General features: G+C 35.8%; 1 protein-coding gene across 16 annotated transcripts in view; it reads right to left on the bottom strand.

Annotated features, from left to right (window-relative positions):
* The window catches only part of MYCBP2 (MYC binding protein 2), a 333,902-nt gene that overhangs the window by 175,059 nt on the left and 145,281 nt on the right, over window positions 1-13,562 (bottom strand). For all 16 annotated transcript variants that reach the window (XM_066236389.1, XM_066236395.1, XM_066236388.1 and 13 more), the window contains 3 exons: window positions 5,969-6,060; window positions 2,734-2,868; window positions 1,229-1,312 (listed from right to left, as the gene is read on the bottom strand). In XM_066236389.1, the coding sequence (XP_066092486.1) occupies window positions 1,229-1,312; window positions 2,734-2,868; window positions 5,969-6,060 (311 nt within the window). The remainder of the gene's footprint in view (window positions 1-1,228; window positions 1,313-2,733; window positions 2,869-5,968; window positions 6,061-13,562) is intronic.

The raw sequence follows: 13,562 nt of genomic DNA, 5'->3' as shown, positions 1-13,562 counted from the left end.
ACAGTGAAATAATGAAATTATACATTTAAATATTTTTGTTGGGTGAAATGCCAAAATGGGGCTTCTAAGGAACATTGTCCAATGTTAAGCAAAATTTTGAGCATTTTGTCATTTATTTAAATCCCACCTTTGTAAGACTGGATAGTAGTGAATCTCTTACTAGACAACATATATAACTTACGTTCTGTATTAATGCTACTATTAAATTCTACTCTTTAAAATTTATTCAACAAGTGTACCCAGGAGTAGTCCAAGCAACTTATATTCATAACGCTACATATTACAAATTTAACTATAATTGAGAGCATAAAAACAAACAAATATCACTTCTTGGGAAAAGTGATGTTTATACATATCCAGATTCTTAAAATGATTTCTAGAAAGGAAGATATAGAATCACTGTTTGAGAAGTATTTCCTTTGATTTTTACTTCTTAAAGTAAGAATGGCACTTTGAGTGAGGGTTTACATCTATTTGCATACTTTATTCTAAAAATTACTGCAGTAATCTTTTAGAAGTAAATGGATATTAGCATATGCTTTCATATGTCTCAATTACAGTAAAGTACTACAAATTCTTAAATAAAGGGTCAAAATAATATATAAATATTATACATAAATCAAGTTATTATTTGAGTTTTCAAGTAAATGTGAAAAACTTTCAACAGCATAGAATTTTCCAATTCATTTCATCACAAGATGAACAAGAAAACATAAGACTGCAGCAAATTAATCAGGCCTACACCAAAGCCTCTTTCTAACGCCTTGATTTCATTTCTCTAAGACAAATTGTATTAGTTTATAACATTCAGAAACTGATAATATAATCAACACAGATTCAAAATCAGGGTGGGGCAAAAGTCGGTTAACAATTGTTCGTATGGAAAACAATACAATAATTAAAATGTATAATAATAAACTTTGTGTTTTGCATATTAACAACTGTAAGCCTCCTTTTGCCCCAACCTATACAAGCCATTAACATATTGTAATTGGCATAATACAGATAATCTGAGTCTTGAGGTAATGTTTAAAATTAATCTTGATGTAGAAAATGGGTAAAAATATACAAACATTAAATGATTTTGTTAAATACAGCTATATTTCTACTATATTATAATTTGCTGAATGCTTCAAATAATTTCTCACTTTTTATATCATAGTGTATAGTGATCCTAGTTAATTACAGCAAAAAGTAAACATTATTTAACTATAAACATGCTAAATACCTGTATAATAATTGAGGTATCTGACCAGCATTAACATCTGTACCATTATTTGATTTCTTTGAACTCTTAAATTGGAAAACAACCCTAAGAAGAGAAAATATAACAATGACACCAAAACCAACGTGGTTCAGGATTCACTGAAAAAATAAGTAATTTAACAATCATGTTTTCAAATATGTTAATGAACTGACATACATTCTTTAAGAAAAAGAAATACAAATAAAAATATATTGTTCTGATTTTAATACTAGCTCTGAATTGCTTAATCAATAAAATGAAGAAACTGAACCTGGTCAGGAACTACTAGGTGAAGAGCTGTCCTGTCCCTCCTAGCTCAACTTTAACCAGATTAAGAAGCTTTTAACAAAATATTTCAACTTACAAACAGTTTAAAAGCTGCTTAATTAGATACACTATAAACTTTCGCTTCAAAATGCTATGATATTCCAAGGTTGAACTGTATTTGGGAACCGTACAGTCTAGGATCTCCCCAGTTCCATCCAGCACACAGTCTTACAGTAAGTCCAAAAGGACACATACAGTAAGACTTAATTTTTCTGCAGTCTTCTACTTGAATGTTCAGCAACATGAAATTCACCTGATAAGTTAGTCTATTCTTTTTTTAGTCAGCTCTGTTTTGAGTTAAACAAAATTACTTGAAATATGCTATTATATAACATTTATTTAACTATTATAACTATTACACAACATTTAAAATAGTTTATGCTAAAATACAATAAAAAATAAATTGTAATTCCCTTAGAATTGATGGTTCTTCAAACACATGAATCAGAGCACAGAGTAGGTTGGTTTTAAAGCTATACCAAACCCTCTTTCTAACGCCTTGATTTCATTCTTTCTAACGCCTCAAATCTCCAGGTCCAGATTTGAGTCTACCACACAGTAACCAAATGACTTTAAGCAAATAATTCTACCTTTTGTCTCTCTATTCCCCAGTGTAATATGTGGATAGCAACTGCTTCACAAAGTTGTTGAGGGCATCAAATGAGAAACTATATATAAAGGTGTTTCTGAAACTGGAAAGAATTCTATGCATGAAATCTAAATAGTAAAATTACCCCAATATTTTAAGACTATACCAATTCATATTGGTGAAGCTTAAAATTTATAAACTATTTTCACAAGCACTGTCAAATGTTATAGCAAGTTTATATTTGTATTTTTACTGTTTCCAAACTCCTCACTATCACTGTCACTTTCCCTATACAATTTCTAATTTGGTAACAAGCTTTTAAACAATGTAATACCCAGAAATAGATACAAATGCCACCTAACAAGAGCAAAGAATTAAAGTTCTATTATCTCTCTTTTCTGTCTAGATTTTAATTTGGCACGAGATTATATGAATCTAATTTTAGCAGTAATTTTATGATCTAGCCTTACCAAGATTTTTATTCTACTAAAAAAACCTCTTGAGATTTCTAAACAATATTCAACTGCCAGAAATGAGAGATGCTTAACTAACACTTGAACATTCTGCTTACCCATCATCTGTGGTAATAGAAGCTTGTCCGTGAGATCCACAGTCACTGCTCGGCCCTGACACTCGAGCCCAGGCTACATACCACCATCCAGCTTGCAGTAGAACAGGTTCATCAAACATCATTGCATATTTTTCTCTGAGAAAAAAAATCAGTGAGTCAAAACCCAATGCCTTTACATATCTGTTACATACATTTATTTTAAAAATCCTTTATAAACAAAACATAAAGTCCACTGTATCGTAAGATTATTGTCAAACAATATTAAAAATTCTCTATTTAAAAAGGTCTAGTGCAGCGGTTCTCAACCTGTGGGTCGCGACCCCGGCGGGGTCAAACGACCAAAACACAGGGGTCGCCTAAAGCCATCGGAAAATACATATTTTATTTAAAAATGTATTGTATAATAAATATGTATTTTCCGATGGCTTTAGGCGACCTGTGTTTTAAAATGTATTGTATAATAAATATGTATTTTCCGATGGCTTTAGGCGACCTGTGTTTTAAAATGTATTGTATAATAAATATGTATTTTCCGATGGCTTTAGGCGACCCCTATGTTTTGGTCGTTTGACCCCCGCCGGGGTCGCGACCCACAGGTTGAGAACTGCTGGTCTAGCAAGAACACAACTAGTATTTATTTTTGTTATGGTGATGGTATTACATTTCTTCACCCTCCATCTTTAATTCTAAGACTTACTTAAATATTGTAAAACTTTCATATTAAAATAAGACCAGGCCCTGGCCGGTTGGCTCAGTGGTAGAGCGTCAGCCTGGCGTGTAGAGGTCCCGGGTTCGATTCCCGACCAGGGCACACAGGAGAAGCGCCCATCTGCTTCTCCACCCTCCCCCTCTCCTTCCTTTCTGTCTCTCTCTTCCCCTCCCACAGCCTAGGTTCCATTGGAGCAAAGATGGCCCGGGCGCTGAGGATGGCTCCTTGGCCTCTGCCCCAGGCGACAGAGCGACGCCCCGGAAGGGCAAAGCATCGCCCCCTGGTGGGCAGAGCGTCACCCCCTGGTGGGTGTGCCAGGTGGATCCAGGTCGGGCGCATGCGGGAGTCTGTCTGACTGTCTCTCCCCGTTTCCAGCTTCAGAAAAATACAAAAAAATGAAAATAAAAATAAGACCAAAATTTAAAAATTGTTGTTTAAAAAACCATGCCAGTGTTTCTGGAAAACAAAACTTTGAATTTAAGTTTTATAGTTAACTGATTTAACTAAAGTGTTTGGGCTGTATGTAGCATGTTAAGAACCAGCCTCTGGAATGAGATTCCGTGAGTTCAAAGCCCAGCTTTGTTACTTGCTAGCTGTGTAGCCTCCAACGAGTTACCACATCCTCTCTACAATTCAGTTTCTTCTTGTAAAATTGGGATGAAAATAATGTCTACCTCATAAATCACTTCTGAAAATTGAGTTAATTCCAATACAGTGTTTGGAACTGTGTCTGTCACACAATAACTACAAAAACGTTTACTGAATTAAGAGAGATAGGAATTTAAATAAATAAGGTAACTGATACACATAGATGCAAATTACAAAGTTCTAGGTAACAAAGTGGAACAAATGTGGATTGCCTATAGCTGGAATAGAGAAAGGATGTCATGAGGGTTTGTAGGGGTATAAAAGTACAAAAGAGGGTCTGAAAAGGGCAAGGTGTCATTTAGGTCATAGTATTAAGGTAGCTACAGAAGATTATTAAATAAAAAGTTATAGAAGATGCTGTAAAAAATTATGGATGTCCTTTAGTGCTAGCCTTAGGATTCTGGGCTTTGTTAATAGGAAAATGAAGAAAATCTAGATGACTGTCTGTACAAAGTCATACATTATATAACCGACTCATAATCATAAGCGTAAAAATAAATGCTAAATGACAATGGTATCTTAAGACTTTAATTAAAATTCATCAACTTTCCCGAAATTTCTCTAATCTTCGTTTGTATACAACATAAAAAAATTACTCAATAAGTCACTGGTTGGCTCAGCAGTAGAGCATCAGCCTGGCGTGTGCAGGTCCCGGGTTCGATTCCCGGCCAGGACACACAGAAGAAGCGCCCATCTGCTTCTCCACCCTTCCCCTTCTCCTTTCTCTTTCTCTCTCTCTTCCCCTCCTGCAACCAAGGCTCCACTGGAGCAAAGTTGGCCCAGACGCTGAGGACAGCGCAATGGCCTCTGCCTCAGGCGCTGGAATGGCTCCATCCGCTATGGAGCAACACCCTGGATGGGCAGAGCATCTCCCCCTGGTGGACAGGCCTGATGGATACCAGTTGGGCGCATGCGGGAGTCTGTCTATCTCCTCTGTTTAACTTCGGGGAGACAGACACACACACACACACACACACACACACACACACACACGAAGTATCTCTTGATATTGGTTAATGCCTAACGTGAAGAAATGATCAAAATTTTCTTTAGGTTTACTATTTTGTTCTTAAAAATATTTATCTGCTAAAAATAAATTCAATGCCTTATTACCATTTTTAAAAATGTAGATTTTCAATAACAAAAAGATTATGTACACCAAAGTTTTCTTAACATAGTTCTCAGTAGGAAGTACAGTGTGCTATTATTAAAATCAATCTATTCACTTTTCTCATCATAATATTCCCTGATTCAATTCACTAATCTGTCATAACACAGTTAAGTAATTCTCAGAATTACACAGAGAGTATAGATAAAAGCTAAGTCTCTTCTTACTTCGTGAATCTTCATAAATAAACATTCTGATTCTGGTAACCTCTTAAGAGGTTTCAGTCAAGCTGGTTACCTCCCTCATCCCCCAAGTGTGTTATAATCAAGCAGATACTATAGGTATGATGCTAGCATATACATTTGATATGAATTATGGCCCACAATGACTATCTGACACTATATATATAATGTTAGATAGTAAATAGCTGTATCATATCAATAGAACACTAGCATATTAGATGTTTTTTAAACAATGCATAAAAGTGTATAATATATGTATAAAGTATTTCCATCTTAATTTAGATTTAGAAATAGCTAATTTATCTTGTAAAATACAAACATGAAGAATACTAGTTTTAATGAAGAATACTAGTTTTAATGCAGTATTGCTAAACGCAACACTTTACCTAATATATAATTTAATTTCTCATGTCTGATCACAAGATTATTTAAAACTTCCTTTTTTAAATTATGTTTATTCATTTATAATGAATTTTTCATATTAAGTATTTTTGTAAGGATGACACTGAATAATGAAGAAATCATTACCTAGCAGCACAGTCATAAGCCAACACATCAGTTTCTGCAAGAAGGTCTCCATCAGTTTCATGATCTCCTCCATCGGGACCCAACTCAAACAGCTAGGAAAAGGAGAAAACATTGTTGTGCCCATGTATATCTGCTTTAGTCATGTAAATCTGCTAAATAATATGTTCATAATTTTGCATGTGTCAGTACACATGCACTGGACACTCAAAATGTTAGAAATTTGAACACCTGCTTTTAAAATGTTAAATGAAATATACAAATATATATATTTATATATTTTCTTTAATCAAGAAACACATAGACTGTTTTATGGTCTATATTAATCTAAGTTTTCCTTCTATTTATATCAAATACTCCAAATATAAATATCCAAAGGAGAGATGTGTATGCATTTGAAGGAAAGAAAACCAAAGTATTTATGTAAGTTTGAATCTTGCTTCAACATTTACTAGCTATGAGATCCTAGGGTTCAGTTTCCTTACTCATAAGAAAGAGATGAATACCAACACTACTTCAATAATAAATGTGAGAACTAGTCTGACCAGGCAGTGGTGCAGTGTATAGAGTGTCAGACTGGGATGCAGAGAACCCGGGTTCGAAACCCCAAGGTTGATGGCTTGAGAGTGGCGGGCTCATCCAACTTGAATGCAGGCTCACCAGCTTGAGCGCCGGGTTGGAGGCTTGAGGTTGGGCTCACAGACATGACCCTATGGTCACTGGCTTGAGCCCCATGGTCGCTGGCTTGAGCCCAAAGATCGCTTGCTTGAGCCTAAAGTCACTACCTTGAGTAAGGGGTCACTCTCTCCATTATAGCCCCCCATCCTCTTCCCGCCCCCGGTCAAGGCACATATGAGAAAGCAGTCAATGAACTAAGGAGGTGCAATGAAGGATTGATGCTTCTCATCTCTCTCCCTTCCTGTCTCTCCCTATCTGGCCCTCTGTCTCGGTGATAAATAAATAAATAAATAAATAAATAAATAAATAAATAAATAAAATTAAATGGAATACCATATTACCACATGTATAAAACGCTCTGAAATCTGAAAAAAAATGTATTACATAAAGTTATTGAATTCAAGTTTTATTCATCACAAAATTCATACAACTCCTCACCACTGTCAAAACTCCCATACATTAGCTCATCCTCATCTGTGTCTGATGACAAATCACTGTCTTCATATATTGCCTTGTCCTCAGTTCCATCTATGGCATTTGAAATGCCACACTTCTTAAATGACTTGACAACAATCTCAATTGTGATATTATCTCAGGATCTTTTCACACAGGTACAAACCTCTCCTATACTTGGTTTCTTCACTCTTCTTGCTGGTGTCAAATTGTCCCCAGAACACTTCATCCATTGGTCCCATTCGTCTCTCATGGCATCTTTGAAGGGTTTGTTAATGCTGACATCAAATGGTTGGAGCTGGGATATCAAGCCTCCAGGTATGACAGCAAGTTTTGGGTTTTGTTCTGCAGCAATCTTTGTGCTTTTTTTATGTGTGTCCTGAACTGACCAAGCACCAATAAGGCAGGTTTGCTAAGAGCCCACCTGATCTCCTTCTCCAAACTTTCTCAAACCAGAGCTTCAACCATCCTGATCCATCCAATCCTCACGGACAATCACTCCTCAAGGAATGTCTTCTTTTGGCATTGTTTTGCCTTTGAAAATCAGAAGAGGAGGCAGCTTGGTTCTGTCGGTACAACAAGCTGGAACAAATGCATAATGGCTCTTTTCATGTCCACTTGTCTTCACAGCTACAGTCTTCACCCTCTTTGTTATCAACAGTTCTGTTACTTGGGACATTAAATTGAAGGGGGACTTTGTCCATATTTGCAATCTGTACCAACTCAAACTGATGTGTCTTCTGACATTGAATGACAAAATGATAAAATTCAAGGACCTTTGGCTCATAGCTTTCAGACATCTTTTGGGAAAGTCTGGTGAGTGTACACATGTTTAGTCTATTTTGTTTCATGAACCTGAAACACCAACTGTGTCCTCCTCTGAAATCAGTAACTTCCTTTTCATCAGCAATTCTTCTTGCCTCATGCTGAACCAATTTTGAGGACACAGGAATTCCAACTGCCCTTTGCTCTTCAATCCATATCTTTTATTTCCTCTCTAAATCAGGCCATTTGCTGACTTGCCTCTCATGGGCTTTTTCTGCTGTGGCGTTTTCAGTAGGGTTTCTTCCCGTAGCCAGTCTCAGATTGATTTCTCAGTTGGAGCAGAACCAAACTTACATTCAGCAGCACGACTTCCATTTACTTTTGCAAACTGGATCCCTTTTAACTTGAATTCAGCACTGTAAGAAAATCTTTTCTGAGCCATTATTGGGTAGAATGTGGTAAAACATAACCCTATACCGGTAACAAGTACGAAATAATGAGCACAAGGACAATAAGCACGAAAAAGTAGGAAATGCAAGTAAAAAAAGGAAACTATAACCACTGTATAAGACGCAAGCAGTTTTTAGACCCCAAATTTTTCAAAAAAAGGGTGTGTCTTATACATGGGGAAATATGGTACATCACTGAGCTTCTTTCTCCATTTTGACTTTGAATCAAGACATCCTAAAAAAACCATTTCAAAGCAGGTCCTCTGAAGTGAGCCAAAACTAAAACTACTGGTTTTCTTATTATCAACATTTAGATGCAAGTTTTCCTTAATCATTACTTCATCCCTACTATCTATATAATCCAGGAGCTTAAAATTTTTACTTTCTTCATTTTTATATTTTCTGAATTTCTTTAGCATATGTATTCTAATTTAACTAGAATTAAGCAAATATTTTTTGAAGTTTGTCCATTCTGGCTTTTCCCTATGAGAAGTGTCTTCAAAAACCATCAAAATAAGTGAGTTTTAACATATTAATAAAATGAATATAGAAGGAAAGTACTTCAAGATTTTGCCATATATGACAAAATCTCAGCTAATATCATACAAAAGTAAATAAATGAAAGCTTTGCCTCTAAGATCAACAACAAAACAAGATGTCCATTCTCACCACTCTTATTCAACATAGTACTGGAAGTCCTAGCCAGAGCAAGCAGGCAAGAGAAAGAAATAAAAGGCATCCAAATTAGGAAATAAGAAGTAAAACTGTCACTTTTTTTTTTAAAGACTTTATTTATTCATTTTAGACAGGAGAGAGAGAGAATGAGAGAGAGAGAGAGAGAGAGAAGGGAGGAGCAGGAAGCATCAACTCCCATATGTGCCTTGACCAGGCAAGCCCAGGGTTTTGAACTGGTGACCTCAGCATTTCCAGGACGACGCTTTATCCACTGCGCCACCACAGGTCAGGCCAAAACTGTCACTTTTTACAGAAGACATGATTCTTTATATAAAAAACCCTGAAGACTGCATCAAAAAACTATTAGAAATAATAAGCAAATACAGTAAATTTTCAGGATACAAAATTAATGTATAAAAATCCACTGTATTCCTATGTACCAACAATGAAATTTCAGGAAAAAAAATCCAAAAAAATTTTCCTTTTCAAATGCAACAAAAAGAATAACTAGAAATAAACTTAATAAAGGATGTGAAAGACCTATATAACTGAAAATTACAAAGCATTATTAAAAAAGACTGAGCCTGACCAGTGGTGGTACAGTAGACAAGAGTGTCGACCTGGTATGCTGCAGTGGAAACCCCTAGGTTGCCTGCTTGAGTGCAGGCTCCTCCAGCTTGAGCACAGGGTCGTTGACTTGAGCATAGAATCATCAACATGATCCCATGGTCGCTGGCTTGAGCCCAAAGGTCACTGGCTTGAAGCCCAAAGCCGCTGGCTTGAACAAGGGGTCACTGGCTCAGCTGGAGTACTCCCCTATCCCCCTGCCTCATCAAGGTGCAAATGAGAAGCAAAATCAATAAAAAACTGAAGTGATGCAACTAAGAGTTGATGCTTCTCATCTTTGTCCCCTTCCTGTCTATCTCTCTCGCAAAACATAAAATAATTAAAAAAAATAAAGACTGAAAAAGACACAATGAAATGGAATAATAGTAATAGTCTATGTTCGTGGATTGAATCAACATAGTTAAAATGTCCATACTCTCCAAAGTGATATACAGATTTAATGTAATCCCTATCAAAATTCCAAGGACATTTATTTTTTAAAAAGCAAAAGAAAATACCACCAGATTTATATAGAACCACGAAAGCCTCCAAATAGCTAAAGCAATCCTGGGGGGGGGGCAAGGGTATCACACTCCCTAACTTTAAAATGACAATCAAAACAACATGGTATTGGCAGAAATAGACACAGAGACCAGTGGAATAGAATTGAGAGCTCAGAGATAAACCTACATGTATATGAGCACATAATTTTCAACAAAGGAACCAAAAATATATAATGGAGAGAAGAAAGCCTCTTCAATAAATGGTGTTTGGAAAATTGGGAAGCCAGATATAAAGAAATGAAACTAGACTACTGTTTGTCCAATATACAAAAACTCAAAATAAATCAAAGATATAAATATAAGACTTGAAACAATAAACGATATAGAAGAAAATATAAGTACTAAACTTATAGATCCTGGTCTTAGAGACGATTTTCTAAATTTGACCCCAAAGGTAAGGGAAGTAAAGGCAAAAATAAATGAATGGGACTATATCAAACTAAAAAGCTTCTGCATAACAAAAGAAACCAACAAAACAAACAGGCAGCCCACTGAATGGGAGAAGATATTTGCAGACAACAACTCCAACAAGTGGTTAATATCCAAAATATATGAAGAACTCATAAACTCAACACCAAACAAACAAAAATCCAATTAAAAAATGGGCAAAAGACCTGAACAGACACTTCTCCAAGAAGATATACAAATGACCAACAGATATATAAAAAGATGCTCAACTTCACTAGCTATTAAAGACACACAAGTCAAATGAGATACCACCTCACACTGTGTTACACTGGCTATTATCAACAAAACAAGTAATAAGTGTTGGAGAGGTTGTGAAGAAAAAGGAACCTTTATTCACTGTTGGTGGGAATGTAAACTGATACAGCCACTATGAAAAACAGTATGGCAGGTCCTTAAAAAATTTAAGAATAGAGACCACATGACTCAGCAAACCCTTTTCTGAGTATCTACCTGAAAAATACAAAAACATTTACTCACAAGATATATGTTCCCCTATGTTAACTGCATCATTATTCATGGTGGCCAAGACATGAAAACAACCCAAGTGTCCTCAATAGATGACTGGATAAAGATGTAATATAAATATACAGTGGACTACTACTCAGTCATAAGAAAAGATGGAATACTGCCATTTGTGGCAATATGGATGGATCTTATGAATATCATGCTAAGTGAAATAAGTCAGAAAAAATTAAGAATTGTATGATTTCATTCATATGCAGGACATAAAACTGAAAGGAACAAATGAACAAGAAAAACTAAAAAACGAAAACTCACAGACACAGACAACAGTATGGTGGTTAGCAGAGGAAAGAGCTATGAGGTCAAATATATGATGACAGAAGATTTTACTTTGGATGGTGGCCATACAATGCAATACAGATGATGTATCAGAGAATTGTACACTTGAAACCTATTTAATCTTATTAACCAATGTCATCTCAATAAATGTAATTTAAATAATGAACTAAGAAAATACCTCCTGAGCACATAGCATTTAATTGATAATTTTCTTGTGAAGCCTGCTATTAAAATTAGGGAACAAACTGACTCTCTCCACTCTTATTCAACATAGTTCTGAAAGCTTTAGCCAAAACAATCAGGCAGAGAAAGAAACAAAAGGCACCCATATTAGGGAAAGAAGAAGTGAAGGTATAAATTTTTGCAGATGACATGTATATAGAAAACCCCAAAGACTCCATCAAAAAACTATTAGAAACAATAAACTAATATACAGTAGTAAAGTCAAGGGTACAAAATCAACATACAAAAGTCTATTGCTCTCCTATATGCCAACTATGAAACTTTGGAAAATAATCCCAGAAAGGACAATTCTTTTTACAATTGCAACAAAAAAATAAAATATCTAGGAATAAACTTAAAGTATGTGAAGGACCTATATACTGAAAACTACAAAGCATTATTGAAAGAAATTGAAAAAGACAAAATAAAATGGAATAAATTCCATGTTTATAGGTTAAAAGAATCAACATAGTTAAAATGGCCATATTACACAAAGCAATTTACAAATTCAATGCAATTCCCATCAAAATCCCAATGTTATTTTTTAAGAAATAGGACAAAAAATCACCAGGTTTGTATAGAACCATAAAAAGCCCCAAAGAGCCAAAGCAAACCTGAAGAAAAAGAATGAAGCCAAAGATATTATCCTACCTGACCTCAAATTATACTATCAAGTCATGATAATCAAAACAGCATGGTATTGGTAGAAAAACAGACATACAAACCAACGGAACAGAATCAAGAGCCCAGAAATAAAACCACATATATATGGAAAAATCATCTTTGACAAAGGAGGCAAAAACACACAATGATAAAAAGGAAGCCTCTTCAAAAAATGGTGCTGGGAAAAATGAAAAGCCACATGCAAAAGAATGAAACTTGACTCCAGTTTGTCCCCCTGCACAAATATCAATTCAAAATGGATCAAAGACCTAAGTATAAGATCTGAAACAATAAATTACATAGACGAAAACATAGGTACTAAACTCATGGACCTTGACTGTAGAAAACAATTCATGAATTTGACCCAAAAGGCAAGGGAAATGAAGGCAAAAATAAATGAATGGGACTACATCAAACTAAAAAGCTTCTGTACAACAAAAGAAACTGACAACAAAAAAAACAGACAGTCAACTAAATGGAAGATGATATTTGCAAACAACAGCTCCAATAAAGGGTTAATATCCAAAATATATAAAGAACTCACACATCAGCAACAAATAAGTAAACAATCCAATGAAAAAATGGGGAGAGGACCTGAACAGACACTTCTTCCAAGAAGATATAAAAATAGCCAACAGATAAGATGAAAAGAGCCTGACCAGGCGGTGGCACAGTGGATAGAGCATTGGCCTGGGATGCTGAGGACCCAGGCTTAAAGCCCCATGATCATCAGCTTGAGTACGGGCTCATATGGCTTGAGCGCAGCCTCATATGGCTTGAGTGTGGGGTCCCTGGCTTGAGTGTGGGATCATAGACATGACCCCATGGTCGCTAGCTTGAGCCCAAAGGTTGCTGGCTTGAGCTGAATATTCCTGGCTTGAGCAAGGCGTCACTGGCTTGGCTGCAGCCCCCCTGGTCAAGGCACATATGAGAAAATAATCAATGAACAACTAATATGTCACAATGAAGAAATGATGCTTCTCATCTCTCTTCCTTCCTATCTGTCCCTATCTCTCCTTCTCTCTGTCTCTCTTGCTGAAAAAAATGATGCTCATCTTCACTAGCTATTAGAGAAATGCAAATCAAAACTAAAATGAGATACCACCTCACACCTGTTAGATTGGCTTTTACCAACAGGATAGGTAATAACAAGTGCTGGAGAGACTGCGGAGGAAAAGGAACCCCATTCACTGCTGGTGGGAATGCAAATTAACACAACCATTATGGAAGAAAGTATGGTGGTTCCTCAAAAAA

The sequence above is a fragment of the Saccopteryx bilineata genome, chromosome 6 (assembly GCF_036850765.1).
Source record: "Saccopteryx bilineata isolate mSacBil1 chromosome 6, mSacBil1_pri_phased_curated, whole genome shotgun sequence".
Lineage (NCBI taxonomy): Eukaryota > Metazoa > Chordata > Mammalia > Chiroptera > Emballonuridae > Saccopteryx > Saccopteryx bilineata.
This window is presented reverse-complemented; position numbering and strand designations above follow the sequence as displayed.